At 37.7% G+C, this 26948-nt stretch overlaps 1 protein-coding gene across 4 annotated transcripts; it reads right to left on the bottom strand.

Moving 5' to 3' along the window:
* Positions 1-2384: 2384 nt before the first annotated feature.
* On the bottom strand, positions 2385-26867 carry LOC131134359 (pituitary adenylate cyclase-activating polypeptide type I receptor-like). 4 transcript variants are annotated; one of them, XM_058079551.2, is made up of 14 exons: positions 26725-26867; positions 20914-21010; positions 16251-16361; positions 16073-16173; positions 15904-16001; positions 14169-14301; positions 9818-9971; positions 8180-8240; positions 8021-8090; positions 7846-7937; positions 7550-7633; positions 5329-5458; positions 5157-5198; positions 2385-3210 (listed from the first exon to the last, which is right to left on the bottom strand). In XM_058079551.2, exons 1-14 carry the CDS (start codon positions 26770-26772, stop codon positions 3007-3009), a joined length of 1425 nt encoding a protein of 474 aa, XP_057935534.2. In that variant the 5' UTR covers positions 26773-26867; the 3' UTR covers positions 2385-3006. The 4 variants fall into 4 exon arrangements, with proteins under 4 accessions (XP_057935534.2, XP_057935524.2, XP_057935566.2 ...); XM_058079541.2 differs by having other exon boundaries at positions 2385-3223; XM_058079583.2 differs by lacking the exon at positions 7550-7633.
* Positions 26868-26948: the final 81 nt, after the last annotated feature.

Raw genomic sequence — 26948 nt, forward strand, 5'->3', positions numbered from 1 at the left:
AACCGAACCGTCTTTCTAAAGTTCTAAAGTTTGTTTCATTTTGTAAATATTTCTTATAACCGTGTTTGTATTTTTCACTAAGAAATTAAAGCAGGAAAACGTGAGAAATGCAGCGATTTAAGGGGGGAAAAAACACTATTTGCTAACCTGAACTTGAATCAAAATGGCCGTCACAATAAGAATGTACTACTGGCTTGTAAATAAAAAGCCAATTTTTCACAGATTATATAAAAACCGAACTGTCTTTCTAAAGTTCTAAAGTTTGTGTTTTTGTTGCATTTTGTAAATATTTCTTATAACCGTTTTTGTATTTTTCACTAAGAAATTAACGCAGGAAAACGTAAGAAATGTTAACAAAAGCCACTTTAATAAATTAATGTAATAATGCCATAATAATGACTATAATAAAAAACAAATATCTATTAAATAATAATTGATGCAAGATCAATTATTATAATGTGCATTGGTGACACAGAAAACGTTATGAATATCTAAACTAAACTTTCTCTTTCTGGATACTGTTTTATTTCAATTAAGACTCATGTATTATTCACTGATAAATTAATATAAAATTAATAGACATGTATAGACATTAATTCAATGATGCTATTGCTACTATTACTACACACTACTTCTGCTACTATACTATACTATACTTAAGTGAAGGATGAATTATTTGAATGTACCTGTACATTAAAAAAAAAGTAATAATAATAACAATGAAAATAGATTGGGATTGTCAGAATTGGCACATTTTACATGGACTATTGCGCTCTATGTTTGACTTTCAAAACAGATCATAAAAAGATGATAGCTGCACTTTATAGTCATCATCATTTCAAAAAACATCAACACGACTCTTCAATGACAAAAAGATGTAGCGTAAAGCACAACACTCTACTGTACATTCAATGCAGGCTTAATGGCTTCTTCTTTTCAAAATAAAAATGAGTGTTGGACGAGGCACTTTGATGGGATGATGTTATTGTACAAAATGGAAAGCTGCAGATGAAGACATTTGCTGCAACGAGACAACTGTTAAGTCAGCATGGCACTGTGAGAAGTCCACTACATCTACTAAGATCAGGAGTGTCCAAAGTGCGACCCGGGGGCCATTTTCGTCCTGATGTTTGTTTTTTACTGGCCCTTGGCAGGCACGTGATTCTTGTGTTACGCTTTGTGGTTACGACGGACTCACATAAATGATCAATACTGTCGGAAAAAAGCACTAGCTACGTGGTGCATTGCTACATTGATGAAAGACAACTTCCCCAAGCGTGAGGCAAACTCTTCTGATGGTGTCAAAGAAAAGGAAAGCGAAATTAGCCACGCTAAAATGCTCCAAAAATTGATAAATCAACTTTCGGAAATCAACGGCGCTCAAACGCCACGACCGTTCGGAGGCGTATAAATTAGGGATGTCCGATATCAGCATAAAAATGTGATATTGATATCAGATTTTTTTTCCGATCATGAAAACCGATATTTAAAAAAATGCTGTATACAACACATTCATTACTATGTATGTCATGGTACACATATCGGTATAGGCTGATATTGGTAACGGAAATTGAGAGTTGGACAATATCAGCATATCGATTTGTTTTTTTTGCAAAAAAGCCAATATCAGACATTCCTAGTAAAAATTGTATCTTTGAACATGTGAAAGGATCTGCTCCTATGAAATAGACAGTGACTAAACAGTGTCAGGGGGGCGGCATGGTGGCCGAGTGGTTAGCGCGAAGATCTCACAGCTAGGAGACCAGGGTTCAATTCCACCCTCGGCCATCTCTGTGTTCTCCCCGTGCATGCGTGGGTTTTCAAAAATATGCTAGGTTAATTGGCGACTCCAAATTGTCCATAGGTATGAATGTGAGTGTGAATGGTTGTTTGTCTATATGTGCCCTGTGATTGGCTGGCCACCAGTCCAGCCTCTCGCCCAAAGACAGCTGGAATAGGCTCCAGCATCCCTCGTGAGGAAAAAGCGGTAAAAAATGAATGAATGAATGAATGAATAAACAGTGTCATTCTTCCCAATAAGGCTGTCTCTCCCTCCCTTGCAACGTCCCCTTAGAATACAATAGTGTGCTACACAGTGTGCACAGTGTGAGTGACTTCGGTGCTGACACTAAGACTCAACTTAAGCAGTGTGACGGAGAAAGAGAGCCATTTCTACGACTGCGTCATCGTTTTTTTTTGACTGACACGCAGTCATTAGAACTGAGGACCTTTAAAATAATTGTAAGGATAAGCGGTATATAGAAAATGGATGGATGAATGACATTAGACTAGTTAAGATGGGCTTTCTGACTTATAGCACTGTTTTCAGCATCTTCAATATACGGTGGAAAAAGTCTGGACACTCCTGATTTAGATTATTGTCGATATTTCTTATTGAAGTCTATAGATTTGGACTGCAGGTCATGACATGATAACGCAAAAAATAAATAACAAAATCTATTTACAAAGTCTGTGAGTTGGGCTTTTTGTTTTGATATCCCACTATCTTTTGACATACTCGGTACTTTACGGCTGTTTTGTAGAAAAAAGTAGAATGCAACATTGAAACAATGAGCATTAAGCAAGGCTGATGTTTCTTTTTTGTGTTTTTAAACCTTTGGATTCAGGCGACGTCTATGGCACTTTGCAGCACACCGACTGTACACAAAGCCAAAACAGGACCCCTATAGTACGATATTGGATCATCACAGTTCATTAAAATGGCTTTAAAAATGGAACAAAAAAGTGGATTTCTAAATCCTCAGTAGTCCAAAATGGAATGGAGTGATGTGATTTGATTGCTAAGTGCTAAAAAAAGGATGGTTAAATCAGGAAAAGTAAAGAAATTCTGTCATTAAATGCTGTTAGAAGTACTGTACTTGTGTGTGTGTATGTGTGGGTGGGTGGGTGGGTGGGGGGGCACTTTGGTCTCTTCTGCCTCAGTGTGGATTCATCATTCAAGACTGTGTGTCGGCTTGTCGTCACAGCGACGTCACGCTCACACACTCAGGTTGGCAGGCTGATGTTGGCGCTCTCCGCCAGGGGGCTGGACATGCGGATCTGGGAGCTGCTCTTGCTCAGGATGGAGAGCTGCGTCCCGCCGTTCACTCCACTGCTGGCCAACGAAGGGTGCCTCTGCTGCTTCAGGTCCACAGCAAAGTACCGGTTCACGGTCCAGCTGCGCCATTTCCTCTTGATCTCTGACTGCACCTTCAGGGAGAAACTTCACAAGGTCATTTTTAATGTACTTTAGGCCGCACTAGATCCCAAACAAAGCCACACTTTAGTCATACCCTGGTTAGTCTGCAGAGCGTGTTTTAGTCATGTGTCTTCACCAGGGTTGGCCGATTGACGTATGAATTAGTCATGGAATTACTCCTTCATTATTATCGAGGGAAGTCAGCATTTTTTTGAGAGACAACTAGTGTTGACTACCTAGATAGTAATTACATTACTGGTTACTGGCAACAATAACAAGAAGATTTTGTAATGCTGCTCCTCCCAACACTGGTCTTTATTTATTAAAATACGACTACAGATGTACTACAACAAGACAAAACACAATTTTACTTTTCCTCTTTTTGACATTTCAGCCATAGTAGAACTGCTGGTAGAGTTCAGGAAGCAGCCTTTTGGTTGACATAGGAAAATAAATGTCATTATGTCATTGTATGGTATACATATAAAATAGGTATACAGTAATAATAATAATAATAATAATAATAATAATAATCAATATATCACTATATTTACAGTTACTATGGTACCCATTATGTCATTGTATGGTCATATCACCTCCTACTTCGGTATGTGACAAAAATAAATTAATAATAAAATAAAATCAAACTTTGATTATATATTAAATGATTATATTATTATTATATATAAATATATATATAATAATAATAAATATATCACTATATTTATGGTTACTATGGTACCCATTATGTCATTGTATGGTCATATCACCTCGTACTTCGGCATGTGACAAAAATAAATAAATAAATAATGGAATAAAAAATAAAAACTTCAATTATATATTAAATTAATATAATATATATATAAAATACGTATGTAATAATAAAAATAATAAATATATCACTATATTTACAGTTACTATGGTACCCATCATTGTATGGTCATATCACCTCGTACTTCAGTATGTGACAAAAATAAATAAATAATGGAATAAAAAACAAAACTTTAATTATATATTAAATTATTATTATTAAATAATATATATATATATAATACGTATATAATAATAATAATAAATATATCAATATATATGTATGTATATATATATATATACAAAATAATAATAATTAAAAAAATATTATATCAGAAAGGCGGGAAGTGAACAAATGTAACAGTTAGTGATTGTAAAGGTACCAGATGGAGGGGTAGGATTTAATAAGCTCTGCTTCTTCCTACTCCTTTTGGACATGTGGAACTGTGAACTTATTATGGGATGCATTCAATTGTGATCTGATGCATGTTCAAATGAAATTAAACCATTACCATTACCATAAATATAACATAGGGACAAAACACAAAACTGCTAAACTGCAAAGTGCTGTGATATTTTCACCTCACAAGCTTCGGAAAATATATCAAAAGGAAAAAGAATATGTGCTACTATTTTTCCACTTTTGTTAAAATGATTTATTTTATGTTTTTCACCAGTTTTGACACAATATAATCATTCACCGTACGTCAGGGGATCAGGAAGACCTGAGTTCACCCTGGACTGGTGGCCAGCCAATCACAGGGCACATATAGACAAACAACCATTCACACTCACATTCATACCTATGGACAATTTGGAGTCGCTAATTAACCTAGCATGTTTTTGGAATGTGGGAGGAAACCGGAGTACCCGGAGAAAACCCACGCATGCACGGGGAGAACATGCAAACTCCACATAGAGATGCCCGAGGGTGGGATTGAACTCGGGTGTCCTAGCTGTGAGGTCTGCGCGCTAACCACTCGACCGCCGTGCAGCCCATGGTGAAAATGCAAACTCCAAACAGAAATGCCCCAACTGAGATACGAACCCAGATCTTCCAGATCTCCTGACTGTGTGGCCAACATGCCAACCACTTGTCCACCGTGCTTTACAATACATGCATACATTAAAGAGCATCAAAGCTTACCTCTCCATTGAGGAAGCAGTAGAGAACAGCCACCACAAAACCCTGAAGGGGGAGAGAAAGACGTATAATTTTATCGTAGATTCAACATAGAAAAAGACAACTGCATCCTCACCAACATGACTATGGTGGCTTTTAGAGGTCATGACAGCGCTACGACTGCTTGTGTCTTTACCTGGAAGGACCCCAGTCCCAGCTCAAAGACCAGACGCTCCCTCTTGCTGACGTCCTCGGGGGAGAAGGCAAAGACGGTGTAGTGAATTCCAAACAGAGGGATAAGCAGGAGGGTGGAACGAGCCAGACGCCTACGTGACACACGACATTGTCATTCACCTTGTCGGGCTACATCACAAAGACACAATATTAGGAACAGGTATGATGCAATAATAAACACATTTTTACAGAAATGTCAAACTAAATTTGTTATTTTTGACTGAATTTGGTATGCAGAGTGGAGAACAGAAGCGGACACAACCAGACACACAAAGGACAAACATGTATGACTGATAATAGCAATAATGGAACACAAATACATATAGTAAGCAGCTGATCATGTTGTGCATTCTAGACTTGTGGGTTCTATGACTGTTCTATGACTACTTAGTACAATTACCCACAACACTGGTCTACAAGCAAAGGTTACTAAATAAAGGAAAGTAAGTTGCATGCAGAGAAATGTCATGAGCGGTAGCAGAAATCGACTTCTGTGATCAGAGTTTCTTGGCAGATAATTATAAGCAGCTGGTGGCAAACCTCCTGGTATTTTCATTCATTCATTCATTTTCTACTGCTTATCCTCACAAGAGTCACAGGGGGTGCTGGAGCCTATCCCGGCTGTCTTTCGGCGAGAGGCGAGGTACACGCTGGACTGGTGGCCAGCCAATCACAGGGCACATATAGACAAACAACCATTCACACTCACATTCATACCTATGGACAATTTGGAGTGGCCGATTAACCTAGCATGTTTTTGGAATGTGGGAGGAAACCGGAGTACCCGGAGAAAACCCACGCATGCACGGGGAGAACATGCAAACTCCACACAGAGATGGCCGAGGGTGGAATTGAACCCTGGTCTCCTAGCTGTGAGGTCTACGCGCTAAACACTCGACCGCCGTGCAGCCACCTCCTGGTATTTTCCTTCTTTATAAATGGACTATTTTCACCTGTTTACAACCTTCTGAATATATGTTATGACATTATTAGAGTTATCTAGACATGACATAACAACCCCACAGTCACCACTCCAGTTACCCAACATATTAGGCATATTGTAATAAGAGAACATTTAAGACAGAAATAAAACTTGTGCTTGTGTGTGGAGGACAGGACTTCTTAACTCTTAACTTCTTTTTACACTTGATATACACTTTAATAAAAAAATAAAAATAACCCCAGTTTACACCAATGTATGTACACAACATATGCAATATTTTATTCATCATTGAAATGCAGTGATGGGAATAACGGCGTTTATAATAACGGCATTATGGGTAATCCAACTAATTACTTTTACTGTCAGCATAACAGAGAACTTGGTTGGGCGGGTGTTTAGAGCACATAGCAATGAGTGTTAGCTAAGCTTTAGTAAGATTCCATCTTCAGCCAATCAGAGAACTTGGGTGGGCGGGTGTAAAATTGGGTCTTCGGCCAATCAGAGAACTTGGGTGGGCGGGTGTTTAGCGCACATAAGCAATGAGGATTGGCTAAATTTTTGTAAAATTGGGTCTTCGGCCAATCAGAGAACTTGGGTGGGTGTGTGTTTAGCGCACATAGCAATGAGGATTGGCTAAGGTTTAGTAAGATTCAGCCAATCAGAGAACTTGGGTGGGCGGGTGTTTAGAGCACATAAGCAATGAGGATTGGCTAAGTTTAGTTAAATTGGGCCTTTGACCAATCAGAGAACTTGGGTGGGCGAGATTGCGTCCTCAGCCAATCAGAGAACTTGGATGGGCGGGTGTTTAGAGTACATAGCAATGAGGATTAGCTAAGGTTTTGTACGATTGCATCTTCAGCCAATCAGAGAACTTGGGTGGGCGGGTGTTTAAGTTCGAGTGAGAAGACAGCGTTTGCCTAATGGAAGTACATACACTACTTTAACCTTGTTGATGTCAACGGTAAAAAGTACATTCCGTCCCCGAAAAAAAGCGTGTTTGGTCAAGCCGCCCTTTTCATTGAAGGTCAGGAGAATTGCCGAGACAGACGTTGTAGTTGAAATGGGTCATCAAGTGAAAGATCACAGCAGGTGATGCACGATGTCACCACTACAGAAGTGCAGATGTGTGTGCGTGTGTGTGGGCAACATTTAACAAAGTTGAAGAGCCCGCAGGTCATACGGGCGCGCACATGCATGCACACACACACACACGCACGCACGCACACGCACACACACTTACAGTGTGATGGTGGATAACTCTGACATCCTGCACGAATGCTGAACAGCCTGTGAGGGCTCACTGAAGCATTTCTGAGCACAGCTGCTACACACCACAAACAAAGACAACACAACAAAGACTTTAGGGACAGAGACGTGTCGTCACACACACACACAAATGCACATACAGTCAGTCAGTGGACAAACACATATGCACATACAGGAAGTGGACAAGCTCATGTTCTTAAAAAGCTGAGCTAAATGCAGGTTCTTCTTGTGATGTCATAAACAATAAACAACTGAGGTGTGTTTACTTACAGGTAAATGCTGGATTCATTGCCGCCGATGTCCGGAGATTGAAGCTTCTGGACCAGGATAATAATGATTCCAATAAAGAGAACAAAATTGATCTAGAAAAAAAGTGGAAACCTGTATTTGTAGAAGGTCGATACTGAAACATAACATTCTCTGGAAACAACTCAATCTGTGCTACCATGATGGAAGCCACGACAGGTCCCTTGATCACCCACCAGAGGGCAGTGTTCTCATTTGTATCCCAGCATCTGTGGAACAGGAAGTCAGTACAGAATATATACTTTATTTCACTGTGTTATGTGTTGTTGACACTGTTTTTTATTGTAAGCGTGCTTACCCAGTGTCATGAAAATGGAGCCTGAGTACAGCCCAGACGGTCACACAAATAGTGGGAGTTCCTGTAATAGAATGTTGGAATATTAGCTAGTATTACCTCATGGATCGTTCATTGAAATAATTGTCGTAATTTATGTAGTATGCACTTTAGTAAAAATGTATAAAAGAAAACGTAATGAAAGCTTGCTATTACAATAGTAATAACTAAATATCTGATTACATCAATGATCGATGATCAATGAATAATTACATTTGTGACATAAGAACTACACTTTACATGTTAGTTAAACTAATTTGCGTGACAAATGAGTACTAATTAACATTAAAATTAAGCTTTACAGTATCTCAATTTTATTTTTTTAAGACAGTTCCGGGTCAATCAATACAAAAAAAAAAAGAAAATCAGTGACTTTAGTATTTACATTTAAATAATATATTTTAATATGTTTTCTCCACACAAAATAAACTATAAAAATAGCAATACAATAAAAATATTGTATAAAAATACTGCAATATTGTATTCAAAAATTAAAATCAAACAAAAAATGTTGTAATCATCTAGAGTTTGATTTTTTTAAGGGGAGACAAAATATTCAGCAAGCTAAATTAATACATAATATTAATTAATAATTAATATCATAATATATTTATAATAATTAATTAATATAATATAGTATAATAATATATTTTATAATAAGTAATTAATATAGTAATTAATAATAACAATGATTAATAATTAATACATAATACACAAATTAATACATAAAAAATAAATACCCAAAGAAACATAAAAAGACAAAAATGTGTGGTGGATCAGGTTGGGCGATATGGACCTTAGCACAGATCAGGATAATTTTGGGAAGTACATAAAATAAAATAAAACATAAACATAAACATAAAATGTGAATTCAGCAGTCTCGTATAAACAGCTACAAACTGTAAGCCATATAATGAAATACACTTGTCTCAAATTAGATAAATAAAACACATTTATTTATTGCTAACAATCTGGCTAACTTTTCTAATGGGATGACAGCCTCTGCACACATAGCTGCTAATGTTGGCTAGCATTCTGCGTATTTACGGCTAAGATGAATCAGAATCCTCATTTCATCACCGGGTATTTTAAAACGTTCCTTAAATTAAAGCAGGGGCCCGCAGGACGCTAGTTTGAGGCCCCCGCCTTGACATGAAAGTTTAATGTTAGTTTGATATGGATGCTGTATGGTATCATGAACCCAGAAATATTTGTTTTATTTTAAGATATTAAATAAAATTAAAATATAAAATTAAGATGTTTGAGAACAGTAAAAACCGGAAATTTTTTTTTTTTTTTTTCAGTTTTTAATAATTTTTTATTTTTTTGAAAACCTGATGCGGCCCAGCCTCACCCAGACCCTAGCTCCAGTGGCCCCCGGGTAAATTGAGTTTGAGACCCCTGCTTTAAAACCATAAAACACAACATGGTGCAACCCCTGCTAGCCTCCATTCAGCGCTTAGTAGAGATTCAGCCAACTTTCGCCCGGCGTTTATCAATATTTCAACCGGTTTTCGGTCGGGAAATCTGCCGAGTATATAATTCCCCACCGTTGTACTGCAGTTTGATTCACTTTTTGACGGAACTAAAAGCGAGACTTACCCCATCCGACGATGGTGTACCAATAGAAGTATCGCCTCTCAGGAAAGAAGGTCTCCACCAGCAGCGTGAAGAGGTAGAGGCCTTCGATGAAGAGCCAGAAGTAGTTGGACATGACACAGTAGTGGAAGAAAACCATCACGGCTTTACAAGCCACCTGTGGGATGACACACAGGAAAACAAGGAAAATCAATCGATCAAAATCAATCAATTGAAATCAATCAAAGTTTCATCACAAATGTAGCAATCCGTAACAATCTCTAACTTCATCCTCCATTGTCAAATGTTTTAAGCGGCAACTTCTAAACACAAAATCCTTCTTTAAAGCACCAATAAAAACATTGCCATGGTTGCCATGGTGATAAGGCTGCGTCTCATCACTTATTCCTTCCTTTAAAGGGCAATTACTTTCATTGTTTAACTATAAGGCAGCAAAAGCACTTAAATATAGTGGAAAAATACCCATCCATCCATTTTCTATACCGCTTATCCTCACGAGGGTCGCAGGTATGCTGGAGCCTATCCCAGCTGACTTCGTACACCCTGGACTGGTGGCCAGCCAATCACAGGGCACATATAGACAAACAACCATTCACACTCACATTCATACCTATGGCCAATTTGGAGTGGCCAATTAACCTAGCATGTTTTTGGAATGTGGGAGGAAACCGGAGTACCCGAAGAAAACCCACGCAGAGATTCGAACCCAAGTATTCCCGATATCCTGACTGTGTGGCAAACATGCTAACCCATTATACTATAGTTAAGAGTTTTATTATTATTATAATGTTAAATAATTGTATACATCTAATAATAATTCAAAAATGACACTTTGTAATGAATTACACTTTTGTTATTGTTACAACGTTTAAATTCTATATATTACTGTTAAATACAATTGTTAAATTATAAATAATGATTTTTTAAAATTTTCAAATTACATTTTTGTTGCAATTTATATATATTTTGTCCTAAAATTGGTACAACTTTTAATGTGTCTGTAGTTCAATGAATCTTCTATGAAGATGGATGAAAATGCAATTTGTCTTTAATAATTGTATACATCTAATAATAATTCAAAAATGACACTTTGTAATGAATTACACTTTTGGTATTGTTACAATGTTTAAATTCACATTTTACTGTAAATAACTATTATAATAATGATTAAAAAAAAATTTAAATTACATTTTTGTTGCAATTTATATATTTTTTTGTCCTGAAATTGGTACAACTTTTAATGTGTCTGCAGTTCAATGAATCTTCTATGAAGATGGATGAAAATGCAATTTGTCTTTAATAATTGTATACATCTAATAATAATTCAAAAATGACACTTTGTAATGAATTACACTTTTGGTATTGTTACAATGTTTAAATTCATATATTACTGTAAATAACTATTATAATAATGATTTAAAAAAAAAATTTAATTACATTTTTGTTGCAATTTATATATTTTTTTGTCCTGAAATTGGTACAACTTTTAATGTGTCTGTAGTTCAATGCGTCTTCTATGAAGATGGATGAAAATGCAATTTGTCTTTAATAATTGTATACATCTAATAATAATTCAAAAATTACACTTTGTAATGAATTACATTTTTGTTATTATTACAATGTTTAAATTCTATATATTACTGTTAAATAACTGTTACAATAATGATTTTTAAAATTTTCAAATTACATTTTCATTGCAATTTATATATATTTTTTGTCCTGAAATTGGTACAACTTTTAATGTGTCTGCAGTTCAATGCGTCTTCTATGAATATGGATGAAAATGCAATTTGTCTTTAATAATTGTATACATCTAATAATTCAAAAATGACACTTTGTAATGAATTACACTTTTGTTATTGTTACAATGTTTAAATTCTATATATTAGTGTAAATAACTGTTATTAATTTTCAAATTACATTTTTATTGCATTTTATATATATATATTTTACTTTTAATGTATCTGTAATTCAATGAGTCTTCTATGAAGATGGATAAAAATTTGCAATTTGTCTTTAAAATGTATCCCCCCCCCCCCCCCCCCCCCCCGGCCATCATGTGCACTCGTGTGCGGGTCATGCAACTACACGACAGACATGATTCCAGTGTCAGGATCTGTTGTTGCCACGGCAACAACGCACCAGGCCTTACTTTGCTTGGTTGACATGTTAATCAGAGGCTACAGCAGCAGATTTTCAGCGGCGTTGCTGAGGCCATTAGCGCACCTTAATTAACGGCATTCATCACGGTGTCTTGTTGCTTAACAACAGTGAGAGATGTGTTGATGCATTCCGAATCAGAGCTATTGTTTTGGTTAAATTAACATGAAAGAAAAATTGTATATGGAAGCCGACAGGGGTGTAACATTTCTTCTTATAGATAGCACACAACTGTGCAATGTTTTTTCATCATCAGACAAATCCAAAAATTAGCTGCTAAGTCACGCCTCTTTTTTTCCCACAGATCTTGCTCTGATTTTAAGGGGAACTGCACTTTTTGGGGAATTTTGTGGAATCATTCACAATCTTTATGTGGAACATGAACACATATCTCTTTCCCTTTTCTGTGCATTATAACGTGAGAAAATTAGTTAATATCAGCTAGCTAAAATGCACATCATCGGGACACAGCTACTTTGTTCTAACAAATTTTTTTGTTTGTTTTTGTTTTTTGTGTGTCCCGTCCAGTCATCGGGGCAGTTAGTATTGTTGATCTACATAAGTTAAAAAAAACAAACAAAAAAAACTTTCAAAAAAGTTATGTTTCCATAACCGACTGAGCTACAGAGGTATTGTTTTTATATAGTACGCGGGGGTACTATATTTCTGACGGAATGACACAACGTCTCGCTACGCTACTCCCTAGTAACGCTCCCTAATAGTGCTGGTACTGTGGTGTTAGATCTGAAAAGTTAATGCTAGGTTATATGGTTAATGTACGGTAATGGTAATGGTTTAATTTCATTTGAACATGCATCAGATTACAATTGAATGCATCACATAATCAGTTCACAGTTCCACATGTCCAAAAGGAGTAGGAAGAAGCAAAGCTTATTAAATCCTACCCCTCCATCTGGTACTTTTACAATCACTAACTGTTACATTTGTTCACTTCCTGCTTTCCATAATACAGTTTAAGGTTTTTGTTTTATTTTTTTTTTAATAATGTACCTCGTAACGAAGTACAAGGTGATATGAGCATCCAATGCCATAATGGGTATCATAGTAAGTGTCAATATAGTGATATATATAGCACATCATGACTGGTTCAAGACTCTTCATCCTTGTATTTAGCAAACATCAACTGCTTGTATTGTTTCTTGAATTGGCTCATCGTTGTGCATTGTTTGAGGTCCTTACTCAATCCATTCCATAGTTTGATTCCACATACTGAAATGCTATGGCTAGCATAACGTAGTCCTAGCATAGAAGTGTTTCAAATGTACTTCTTCCCTGAGATCATATTTCTCCTCTCTTGTAGAGAAGTATTGGATGACATTTTTAGCTAATTGCTTATTTTTTAGCCTTATGGATTATTTTTTAGCTGTTTGAAGATGAACTATATCAGCAAGTTGAAGTATTTGTGATTTTAGAAATATGGAGTTAGTATGTTCTCTGTAGGCGGCATTATGAATTATCCTTACTGACCTTTTTTGCAGTACATTTAGTGAGTGAAGATTGCTTTTATAGTTCATAGCATATTTATAGCTAGTTTACATAGTTATAGTTTAGAGCATCTCAATAGGGATCACACGTCTCGTGCTGGAAGATACAGCTACATCAGTCGGTATCCCAATGAGAGCATACATTGTAAGTAACCGTTGATTCTCTACCAGGGGGAAGGAGGCACCTTACCTCGCTGACGCAAGTAGCGTTAGTTCCGATCAATGAGTATGTGAAATCAATGTGCCTTGGAAAGATGATCCGGTAATGTTTGAAATCATCAAAATATGGTGAGATACTGTAAGTATTACATGTACTTGTACTTGTTCCTGCATGATCACGACAATAAAACATTGTTAGAGGGCTTTGTTGTCAAAATACGTAGGTGTGTCCCAATAACGTGCATTGTTAGCTCGCTCATATTAACTTTTTTTTGGCCGTTAGAACACATCGACAACGGAAAGAAATATGTGTTCATGTTTCACTTAAGGATTGTTGATGATTCCAACAAAAGTGCACCAAATTTTGTGGTGATTGGTTAAAAACCCTCAAGTCACAGAACTATACAGTGTGAGAAATTTCAAGTTAATTCGAATCCTTTTGGGTGCAGCGGTTCAGGAGCAGACGAGTCACACAAACACAAACATACAGTCGTTAAAAAACAAAAAAGAGGAAATTCGCTCTGACTGACCGTGTGCACAAAGCAGTGGTCGCTGTCCTCCTGCGCGTACAGCACGCCGTCCTTGATGAAGACAGAGATGGCTCTCAGCATGAAGGACACAAACAGGTTCATGTGGATGAAGTTCCTGGTGCAGTGGAGCTTCCTGATAAACGGGACGTGATTGCTTGTATTATACAGTATTTATTATATCTATATGGTTTCATGTCTTTTGAACATGTTGCAATACATCAAAAAGTAGAATTGCAGTACATTTGTTCACTTCCTGTATTCCAGATGTACTCATTTTTAAATATATAGGAAAGTGATAATGTCATAGAACATGTGGTACAATAGGAGTCAAGGTTTATACAAGGTTTATAGCAGAAATGAAAAAACCCAGCACAATTTCATGCAAATAAAATGGTAATGGTAATGGTAATGGTTTAATTTCATTTGAACATGCATCAGATTACAATTGAGTGCATCCCATAATCAGTTCACAGTTCCACATGTCCAAAAGGAGTAGGAAGAAGCAAAGCTTATTAAATCCTACCCCTCCATCTGGTACTTTTATAATCAGTAACTGTTACATTTGTTCACTTCCTGCTTTCCTAATATAATAAAAGTTTATGAAAAAATACTTTACTTATTACTTTATTAATTTATAATAATTTTATTTATTTATTTATTTATTTTTTACGAGGTGATATGACCATACAATGACATAATGGGTACTATAGTAACTGCCAAGTACCCCGCCTCTCGCCCGAAGAGAGCTGGGATAGGCTCCAGCACCCCCGCGACCCTCGTGAGGAAAAAAGTAGAAAATTAAAGAATTATTATTATTATTATTATTATTCATTCATTCATTTTCTACTGCTTTTTCCTCACGAGGGTCGCGGGGGTTGCTGGAGCCTATCCCAGCTGTCTTCGGGCGAGAGGCGGGGTACACCCTGGACTGGTCGCCAGCCAAATCACAGTCATATAGACAAACAACCATTCACACTCACATTCATACCTATGGACAATTTGGAGTCTCCAATTAACCTAGCATGTTTTTGGAATGTGGGAGGAAATTATTATTATTATTATTATTATTATTATTATTATTATTATTATTATTATTATTATTATTATTATTATTATTATTATTATTATTATTACCTCTCTTGTAGAGAAGTATTGGATGACATTTTTAGCTAATTGGTTATTTTTAGCCTTATGCATTATTTTAGCTGTTTGAAGATGAACTATATCAGCAAGTTGAAGTATTTGTGATTTTAGAAATAAGGAGTTAGGATGTTCTCTGTAGGCGGCATTATGAATTATCCTTACTGACCTTTTTTGCAGTACATTTAGCGAGTGAAGATTGCTTTTATTATTGCTATTGTATTATTTTATTATATTATTATTTCTTTGCTTTTATTAGTCCATATTTCTACATAATAAGTAAAATAAAGTAAAATAAAAATATTACAAGAAAAACATAATATTTTTAAAAGATGATTTTAGGAAGCGAAACTCATAATACATGAGGGAAATATGTCATTTTAGTAGCTTTGAGTTAAAATATTAAAGAAAACCTTTTTTTAAAGTCTTAATATAAAAATACAAATACAGTTTTTTTGTGATTTTTTTGGAAAATTAGGTTGGAAAAAAGTTACAATATTACAGGAAAATATTATTTGATTTCATTCTGTCTTTGGCGAGAAGTTTGGACGCCCCTGAACTAAACCACAACCATAATCAGTATTGCCCAGCTCACCTGAACCTGCAGAGAATAACCATGGCAGTGGTCAGAGACACCAGAGACGTGCTGTAGCCAACCGTGTACAGCGCCTTGACGGAGGCGTAGTACATGTCCTAAAAGTGTATAACATCGTGTCCATCAGCATTCTTCTACATGTGGACATCACACAACGAGTTGGACTTACAGGTTTAGTGGCGTTGTCGTAGAAGAGACAGACATCCAGGTAGTGAGGGAACGGTTCAGACCAGCCGTCCTCGGTACAGTTACGACTTACCTTCCCCATCTCTGGAAGGAAGACATGACGATGATGAAGATGAAAGTCCACATACTTTACATGGATGAGAATTTTCTATGCCGCTTACCGTCCTCTGGGCCCATGAGGTCGTGAAAGAATTCCGGGCAGTTGACCACCACCACCTCACCCACGCTGGCCGCCTGCCAGCAGGTCAGGTTGTCCCACAGCCAAGGACAAACTGCAGGCAAACACGGGTGATGCAAATTTTGTCCATCATTCACATCATTTCTTTCTCTTTTCTGTGCATTCTATTGAGTTAGTATAAGCTAGCTAACAATGCAACTCATGGAAGGTACGTTTTTGGTGCTAAGGACGAACAAAAAAGCTCAACAAATGCCAACAGTGTTTACTATTTACATAACTGTACTATATTAACCAAGCTACAGCCATATTTTTACCGTAGCAGCTAATAATTCTATTTATCTGGTGGAGTTAGCCGCTAGCTGCTAGTCTCAGCGTCACTCACAAACGAAACAGACGGAAGAGAGATGCCGTTATTTCTCAATTTTGCAACCAAGACTAAACAAAATGCTCCTTTGCTTTCAGCATTTTTTTTTCATGCTGGAAGATACAGCCATCCCAACAAGAGCAGGACTCCAAGCTTGTTGTCTTGGGAATTTGTTATTCTGTTATTTTGTATTTTTTCGGTCAATTGAATAAGAGAAATTTATGAATTTATTATCAGTATGCTATTATTGCTATAGTCGTCCCTTGCCAAATTTAGCAGCTTCACTCTATTAAGGTTTATCAAAAATGTATCAATAAATCATGCTGTTTTATTAGTCAAAAATATGCATACTGAAACATACGTTACGTGTTTTTGCCTAAATTCAGCATTTTCAATGCTAAAAATAGCTAAATGAAGTAAAATAGAAATATAAGGCATTCATAAGACACCTTCAAAGATGTGAAATGTTGTATATGTTGTGATATATCACCACAAGTCAGCGAGACTTGACTGCCAAAGCAACATGCTTTTATTGCAGGTTTGAATTATCTCACAACGATAAGAATAAAAACTGTATTTAGAAGATCGTAAACAGGTTTTCTATGATCTATGAAAATATTTTATTTATAAAAAATCCTACTTTGGGGCTGCACGGCGGATGAGTGGTTAGCGTGCAGACTTCACTGCTATGAGACCCGAGTTCAATTCCACCCTCGGCTATCTCTGTGTGGAGTTTGCATGTTTTCCTTGTGGGTTTTCTCCGGGTACTCCGGTTTTCCTCCCACATTCCAAAAACATGCTAGGTTAATTAGCGACTCCAAATTGTCCATAGGTATGAATGTGAGTGTGAATGGTTGTTTGTCTATATGTGTCCTGTGATTGGCTGGCCACCAGTCCAGGGTGTACCCCGCCTCTCGCCCGAAGACAGCTAGGATAGGCTAAGCGATAAGCGGCAGAAAATGAATAAATGAATGAAATTCTACTTTGCAGAAATTCACTTATCACGTTCAGACCTGGAACCAATTAACTGCAATAAATGAAGAATTACTGTGTATTATATATATATATTTGTAATTTTATATTACTTTCAGGGGCGGCACAGTGGTCGAGTGGTTAGCGCACAGACCTCACAGCTAGGAGACCAGGGTTCAATTCCACCCTCGGCCATCTTTGTGTGGAGTTTGCATGTTCTCCCCGTGCATGTGTGGGTTTTCTCCGGGTACTCCGGTTTCCTCCCACATTCCAAAAACATGCTAGGTTAATTAGCAACTCCAAATTATCCATAGGTATGAATGTGAGTGTGAATGGTTGTTTGTCTATATGTGCCTTGTGATTGGCTGGCCACCAGTCCAGGGTGTACCTCGCCCGAAGACAGCTAGGATAGGCTCCAGCACCCCCCCACGACCCTCATGAGGATAAGCGGTAGAAAATGCATGAATGAATGAAATCCTACTTAGCAGAAATTCACTTATCACGGTCCGACCTGGAACCAATTAACTGCGATAAATGAATACTAATTATTCATGTTATCTCTGGGCTTTTCCAGCAAGGGGTCACCACAGCCTGCATGATTGATGTGGCCCAGCTTTTACGCCAGATTCCCTTCCACTCGCAGCCGTGCCATTTATGCAAGCTTGGGATGGGCGCATGACATCTCCGACATCCGGGTGAATACGCTTAGTTGGAAAGGCTATCTTGCCTATCCATTGATCATTGGTCTTTTTAGTCTCTTGTCCTCCTTTCTTCCATGTTTTTCCGCATTCAGCTCTTCCCATCTCTCCAGATGTTCTCTATCATGCACGCTTCAGGGCTGTAGTGTCTTATGTACTGTATCCATGCAGTATATGAGCATAATATGATAAACAAAGACTACATAGCCTGACGTGGAGCAGGGTGATTTTGCAGAGAGTAGATGTGGCTCTCTAATGTGTTTTGGTTGTGTCTGCTGAGCCGGACAGGAAGCCAATTACTTTTAAAGGGCAAATCTGAGTCAAATGAGCCGCACTGACGCTACGAAGGGAACTGCTTGGATAAAGCACTTTCTGCAAGACGGCCTATATACTACCAGGAGTGGCCGCGTACTGCATACACAACAAAATAGCGTATTTATCTTATTAAGTCATGTATTCATTTCATTTCCACTACTAAGTACATGGTATTATTTATTTCTTCTCATTTTCTTCACTAGTTTATTTTAAATCAACATGTTTATGTTGTTCACAAAAAGAACATTTTGGCGTACATCCTGCAATAATTCCTGATAAAAATCAGTTCACACAATTTCTGGGCAGTTTGAGAAGCTGGTTCTGCTACTGATATGGAATTTTAAATAAAACCTCATGCTAATCACTTTCCTCTCATATCTATTTTTGGAAACATTTTTTAAAGTTAGTGATTGTTAATTAATAAATTATAAATATAAAAAAAACACAAGTAGTTCAATATAGCGATTTTTCACCCTGTATAAGTAAATATTTATAATGATTGTACTCTAACCAAATAATTATATATAATTAATTATATATTAATATAATATACTACTATATAGTACACAATTATATATAATCACATTATACATGATTTCCAATGTAACTAATGTACCATTATACTTGACATCATTGTATGTGAATTATAATTTTATTATTGATTTTCATTTAGCTATGAATTTTACAGCTTTAACCAAGAGCACTGTCTCACACAATGTGATACTTTGACAATTTTCCTTTGTTTTGCTTTCATTTTTCTCTCTGTCTTTTTGGGAGTTTTTTTTCCCCTCCCATCAGCTCTGATTTCTGCAAACCTTGCATTTTTCTATTTGTGCTCAGCATAAATCTAAGATAGTTCTTCAAAACTGCTCAGTCGGTAGATATTGAGGCTAAAATTCTGCAGTTAGAAATCATGTTTTAACATGTTATGGTAATGGTTTAATTTCATTTGAACATGCATCAGATTACAATTGAGTGCATCCCATAATCAGTTCACAGTTCCACATGTCCAAAAGGAGTAGGAAGAAGCAAAGCTTATTAAATGCTACCCCTCCATCTGGTACTTTTACAATCACAAACTGTTACATTTGTTCACTTCCTGCTTTCATAATATAATTAAAGTTTTAAAAAAAACGTTATTTATTACTTTATTAATTTATATTAATTATATGTATTTATTTTGATTTTTTTATTTTTTTTATGAGGTGGTATGACCATACAATGACATAATGGGTACTATAGTAATTGCCAATATCGTGATTATTATTATTATTATTATTATTATTATTATTATTATTATTATTATTATTATTATTATTATTATTATTATTATTATTATTATTATTATTATTATTATTATTATTGTTATTATTATTATTATTATTATTATTATTATTATTATTACCTCTCTTGTAGAGAAGTATTGGATGACATTTTAGGTAACTGGTTATTTTTAACCTTATGCATTATTTTAGCTGTTTGAAGATGAACTATAACTCATTTGTTCACTTCCTGCTTTCCTAAAATAGTTTAAGTGTTTTTAATTTTTAAATTTTATTTAATTTTTTTTATTTTTGTCATGTACCGAAGTAGGAGGTGATATGAGCATCCAATGCCATAATGGGTACCATAGTAAGTGTCAATATAGTGATATATATAGCACATCATGACTGGTTCAAGACTCTTCATCCTTGTATTTAGCAATGTATTTTTCGTTATTATTAAAGCTCACCGCCAAAAGTTCATGGTTAGGGAAACAGCCTTTCCCCTCTTTCAGCATGTTATCGTATGCTAAATATTATCATCCCCCCCACCCTCCCCACCGCTGATTTGTGACTCACTGCTGTGCACTCTGGGAGTTGCAGTCTCAAACTTGCCGGCTCAAAAAGTTTCTAATGAAAATGGCGGACTCAGCCAAAAAAATAATTGCTTCCAGGATTCATACGGCAAATTTGCAGGACTTTTTGGAGGCAACTCAGCGTGACATTGTAAGTAGGCATTTACTGTGAGAGCTGCACAAGACACTTTATTGCTTCTTGGCGTTGATGCATTCATAGAAATTTAAAAAAGGGAGCAACGTACAACCCAGAAGTACATATGGATATAACAATCCATAACATTTCGATTTGGCTTAAGTTGATTCTTCGTGCCTATTGAGTGGGCGCACGTATGCTGACACGTAAAGGCCATCGTTGCCAAGGGTTGCACCAAGCCTTTTTAAAAATATGAACATATTCCGACTCATTCAAGGTGTGTTTTTGTACTTGGACTCGTAAACTACATTCATGCACACTCACCCAAGTCCACCTCATCGCTGGGGTTGTGCATTGCCATCCTCTCCATGCATTTCTCATGTTCTCGCATGATGATGCAGTGCTCCGACTCCGAGGCCACCTGAAGAAAACAGACCCGATTTGAACCATCATAAAGAAATCACAAATGGATTGATCTATGAATGAATAAAAAGATCTCTCTTAAATCAACTGCAGAGATACATTTTATACTGCAATTGAAAATGTCTAACCTCCAAACCATACCCTAACCCTACCGTAACCCTCCTAACCAAACCCTAACCCTCCTAACCCTACCCTAACCCTCCTAACCCTACCCTAACCCTCCTAACCATACCCTAACCAAACCCTAACCCTCCTAACCCTACCCTAACCCTCCTAACCCTACCCTAACCCTCCTAACCATACCCTAACCATACCCTAACCCTCCTAACCATACCCTAAACCTCCTAACCCTACCCTAACCCTCCTAACCATACCCTAACCATACCCTAACCCTCCTAACCATACCCTAACCCTCCTAACCCTACCCTAACCCTCCTAACCCTACCCTAACCCTCCTAACCCTACCCTAACCCTCCTAACCATACCCTAACCCTGCTAACCATACCCTAACCCTCCTAACCCTACCCTAACCCTCCTAACCCTACCCTAACCCTCCTAACCATACCCTAACCTCCTAACCATACCCTAACCTCCTAACCATACCCTAACCCTCCTAACCATACCCTAACTCTCCTAACCATACCCTAACCCTACCGTAACCCTCCTAACTATACCCTAACCTCCTAACCATACCCTAACCCTCCTAACCATACCCTAACTCTCCTAACCATACCCTGACCCTACCGTAACCCTCCTAACCATACCCTAACCCTCCTAACCCTACCCTAACCCTACCCTAACCATACCCTAACCCTAACCCTAAACCTACCCTAAACCTACCCTAACCCTACCCTAACCCGACCCTAACCCTACCCTAACCTAACCTAACCTAACCTAACCTAACACTACCCTAACCTTACCCTAACCTTCTAATCCTAACTTCTAACCCTAACTTCTAACCCTACCCTAACCTAACCCTAACCTAACCCTAACCTAACCCTAACCTAACCCTAACCTAACCCTAACCTAACCCTAACCTAATAACCATTTTGGGTTTCGCCTGACTTTGGAATGACAATCAGGAAAAACTGAGGTACCGCGACCGGAGAACATGAAACAAATAATTCCTGTGTCCATTCCTTAATGACTTATTTCAAATGGATCATCACATTTTAATCAGTGTAATTAATCTCTTGAGTATTTTTCATATCGAAGCTGCCAAATAAAACAGAAAGACCAAAAACGCAAGGCTGGCCGGTCTTTGTTTTGGCGCATGAAGTGATGGACGCAGCAGCGGGTCTTTGGCTGACTCATCACTCGCTAATATGAATTCACCTCAGGCCTCACTGGCCACACGAGATAAGTGACTTACTGAGAACACGGCCATCATGGGATCCGCTGCCTCCATCTTTGCCGCGCCAGGGCTGAATTTTAAAAGGCGGAAGGAAGCAGGTTGTTTGCTTTTATTGCTGCCGTTTTTGATCATCATGCCGACGCTCGGCTGTGCTCTCAAGGAAGGCAATAACGTGTTGCTAGGCAGGAGGAGCATTTCCAGTAAGAATATACTACATGTATTTATATATACTATATAATGTATATATGTTGGATGCAGATGACTCACGGAGTTGAACAAAATTATGATCAAGTTGTTCATTTGGTATTTTACAAAAATGCATCTTTCATCTTTGGGATCCTGATTAGGGATAAACTAAGATGCTAATATCAATAACAAACGTATCCTTTCACTCGTAGCGGCTAACGTGGACTACTGCGAATCACAGATTCAAACGTTCGGGATCAATAAGGGTTAATTACAACGAGACGTCTTCCGTGCAGGCTGACTTACATTGATCTCTATGAGAACCATCAGGGACCATCTACAAATGTCTTTTTCTTATTTAGTGTTGTAGCGGTTGGTATCCATCAGTTGGACGTGTGTACCAATGAACGCTAAGTAGCTATTTGGACTGACATATGAGCTGTACTCTGGTTATGTACACAAGTACGTATTGCGGAGTATAATTATGGTATCAAGTATTTTGATTACCTGTGAACTTTGAAAATGTGAAAATACTAATCATGAATAATTACAATGATAATTCAAAGTGTACTGGTTAGATTTTACATTGTATATATATGTTATGTAAGTACTTATTCATTCATTCATTCATTCATTCATTCATTTTCTACCACTTATACTCACGAGGGTCGCGGGGGGTGCTGGAGCTTTTTCAAGCGTTTCAAGCATAAAAAATGGATAAATGAGCGTAGACCAGGGGCCTCAAACATGTGGCAGGCAGAACACTAGTTTGAGGCCCCCACCTTGATATGAAAGTTTAATGTTAGTGCGGCCCGTGCAAGTTTGATATGGATGCTGTATGGTATCATGTACCCAGAAAAAATTATTACGTTTGATTAATGTTTATGTTAAAGGTTAAATAACTGTTAATAGTTATCCTCCCTATCCGTGTGGAAGTGGTAAGTTTTTGGCTATTGAAGTTTAAAGGAAATAACTTGAAGGCTACCGTTTAGGTCGCTAGCTCTCTAGTTTGCGAGTTAGCATGTGTCTCAAGACCCTGCAGTTGCGCAATATGTTGTAAATAAAAAGAGTATAAATGTGACTATAGTCGTGTTTTGTCATGTCTACAGGGCTCTAATAATGCTTTGTTCATTTTAATCTGAAAAAAATAATTTGTCTACCCACCAACTATATGTGGTTTCTTAAGTTTTTATTATTTGCCGTTTTATTACTATTATTATATTTATTTATTACTGATTGATTGATTTTCTTTATTATTGATTTGTTTATTTATTTTTCATCTTATTTTGTGTAGAATAATAAAAAGTAAGATATTTGAGAACAGTGGAATGTTTTATCAGAGCTTTTCTTGTAGAAAATTGGAACCAAAGCGAAGTTTTTTAAATTTTTTTGTTTTTAATAAATGCGTTTTTGGGGGGTTTTTTGGGGGAAAACCTGATGCGGCCCAGTCTCACCCTTACCCGAGCTCCAGTGGCCGCCAAGTAAATTGAGTTTGAGACCCCTGGCGTAGACTCATTCGGACATGAGCTGTAGTATTCTACACTGGTCACTAGATGTCAGTAATTCTACTGTAATGTTTGATGTGACACACATCTAGGGCAAGTCTGGAGGGCTCTAATAATTCATTCATTTTAATATATAAATATTAATTCGTTCATTCATTTTCTACCGCTTATCCTCACGAGGGTCGTGGGGGTGCTGGAGCCTATCCCAACTGTCTTCGGGCGAGAGGCGGGGTACACCCTGGACTGGTGGCCAGCCAATCACAGGGCACATATAGACAAACAACCATTCACACTCACATTCATACCTATGGACAATTTGGAGTGGCCAATTAACCTAGCATGATTTTGGAATGTGGGAGGAAACCGGAGTACCCGGAGAAAACCCACGCATGCACGGAGAGAACATGCAAACTCCAACCAGAGATGGCCGAGGGTGGAATTGAACCCTGGTCTCCTAGCTGTTAGGTCTGCGCGCTAACCACTCGTCCACCGTGTAGCCCACGAAAGCTCTTAGCAGCTTCTTTTTTGCTGGTGCTTGTGGTTATTAATTAGCATGTAGCATGTTTTTGGAATGTGGGAGGAGTACTCCGGAGTACTCGGAGAAAACCCACGCATGCACGAGGAGAACATGCAAACTCCACACAGAGATGGCTGAGGGTGGAATTGAACCCTGGTCTCCTAGCTGTGAGGTCTGCGCACTAACCACTAGACCAGCGTGCAGCCTATGTGAAAATACTAATCATGAATAATTACAATGATAACTCAAAGTGTACTGGTTAGATTTTACACTGTATATATATGTATGTTATGTATTTTATAGAATGAGGTACCGGTACATCATTTGGACTTGCATAACAGACATACGTAAGTACTCATATATTTTGTGTGTACACACACACACAAAAGCAGCCAAATGAGGTAGCCAAACGTTAGCTCCAAGCTCTCCCACCAAAAAAGCAGATGTCCGACAGGTCGCCCATTTGCAAGCTGCACAACACGGTGTCCCTCCCCAAGGCTACATTCAAGGGCCAGTTAACTCGGCCACCCCCTCACAGCACCCGAGGATAATAAAAGTGCCACGTGCAGGCCAGTGGCCCTCGCCGCAGACCCATTTGACACACGCCAAGTACTTGACAACAGGAACTGAAGGTCAGGCGGGGACCACATCGGCGTGTAAAGATGTCGGGGGGGGGTTTAAGGAGGTGGAGTGACTGACATGCTTGTAAAACAAGTGCATGTGTTACTGTTGTGGATTTAGTATCTCCACAACTGAAGTGAATATAGTTTTTTTTGCTAATAATAGGTTCCACTAGCATGTATGATGATGTATGATTGTATGTTTGCCCCATAAGAAAAATATGTATAAGTCGGAGTCGGAGTAAAATTAACCCTCCTCTTGTGTTAGGGTCGGCACCGACCTGTTTTACATTTTAATGCATAAAAAGAATCACATAACATTTGTTTATTGCGTCAAGGCTTTTTGACTTTGTCAGGAAACTCTATTTCAACAAAATGAAAACAAAAAAATATATTTTTTACTAAATTTTAAAATAGTCTGGTTGAAATTATGACAGGGCGGCATGGTGTTCTAGTGGTTAGCGCGCAGACCTCACAGCTAGGAGACCAGGGTTCAATTCCACCCTCGGCCATCTCTGTGTGGAGTTTGCATGTTCTCCCCATGCATGCGTGGGTTTTCTCCGGGTACTCCGGTTTCCTCCCACATTCCAAAAACATGCTAGGTTAATTGGCCAATGTGAGTGTGAATGGTTGTTTGTCTATATGTGGGTTCAATTGCACCCTTGACCATCTCTGTGTGGAGTTTGCATGTTCTCCCCGTGCATGCGTGGGTTTTCTCCGGGTACTCTGGTTTTCTCCGGGTACTTGTTCCCATCAGGGATGTTTGGTAGAAATGGGTGCAGCTCCTTCTGCTGATGTTCAAACAAGGGCAACAATGACAGTGGATGAACATCTTGTCCCTTTCCAAGGAAAATGCCTGTTCTGCTTTTTGATTTCACTTTATACTAAAATTCTGTTGCTGAAAACAATAACTTTTTCTACCTTTTCTTATATATTCTATATGGGTATATTCTTATATATGGGTCAAAATTCACCCCAACACCATAGATGTTTCTTTAGTGATTAATACTAAAATGAGAAAATAAATAAAACTAATTGATTTAAGAGATATGTTCTATATCCCTCAGTAATAGCCAGGTAACAAAAGAACCTTCCTTATTAATATGAACCTTATTAATATGATTCGTTTGAGGTTCATTTGACCATTTTTGGAAATTAAAATCAAGGGGTACAGTGACAAAAAAAGGCCTCCATGCCCACACCAAAAGTATTAAAACCAACATTTTCATGGATGAGGAAGCCTAAGAAGGTAACCAAGACATGAGAAGCAAATTTGATGGTAACTTATTGTTTTTAGTGTATTTTATAGCTGATTTAATACATGGGTCAAAACTGACCCATTAACATAAGAGATGATACCTGAAAGCTAACACAAGAGGAAGGTTAAAGCAGTGACCTTAGCGTTAACCTTAGCTACACTGCTAACGTGTTCACGTCAATTTTGCCATCAAACATGAGCCATGTTACTTACTTCCACATCCATAAACCAAATATAATTCCACAGCACACATACGCCACGTGCACACTTACAGGAGTCAGAGGCAGCAGGAGCATCACAGCCAGGACCAAGTCTCTCATTGTGTTTTCTGAAGATCTCCTTCTCTGTGCACGTGTCCCTGTGGTGGTATGTGTTGTCCACGATGCACTGCCTCCTCTGCAGACACACTTTAGCATCAAGGGTCCTGAAAAAAAATACATCCCATAGGTGTTGAGAACACAAACACACTGACACACTGCCCTTCAAACGTGTTCCC

The sequence above is a fragment of the Doryrhamphus excisus genome, linkage group LG11 (assembly GCF_037039965.1).
Source record: "Doryrhamphus excisus strain RoL-2023G ecotype Guam linkage group LG11, RoL_Dexc_Guam_v1.1, whole genome shotgun sequence".
NCBI classification, from domain to species: domain Eukaryota; kingdom Metazoa; phylum Chordata; class Actinopteri; order Syngnathiformes; family Syngnathidae; genus Doryrhamphus; species Doryrhamphus excisus.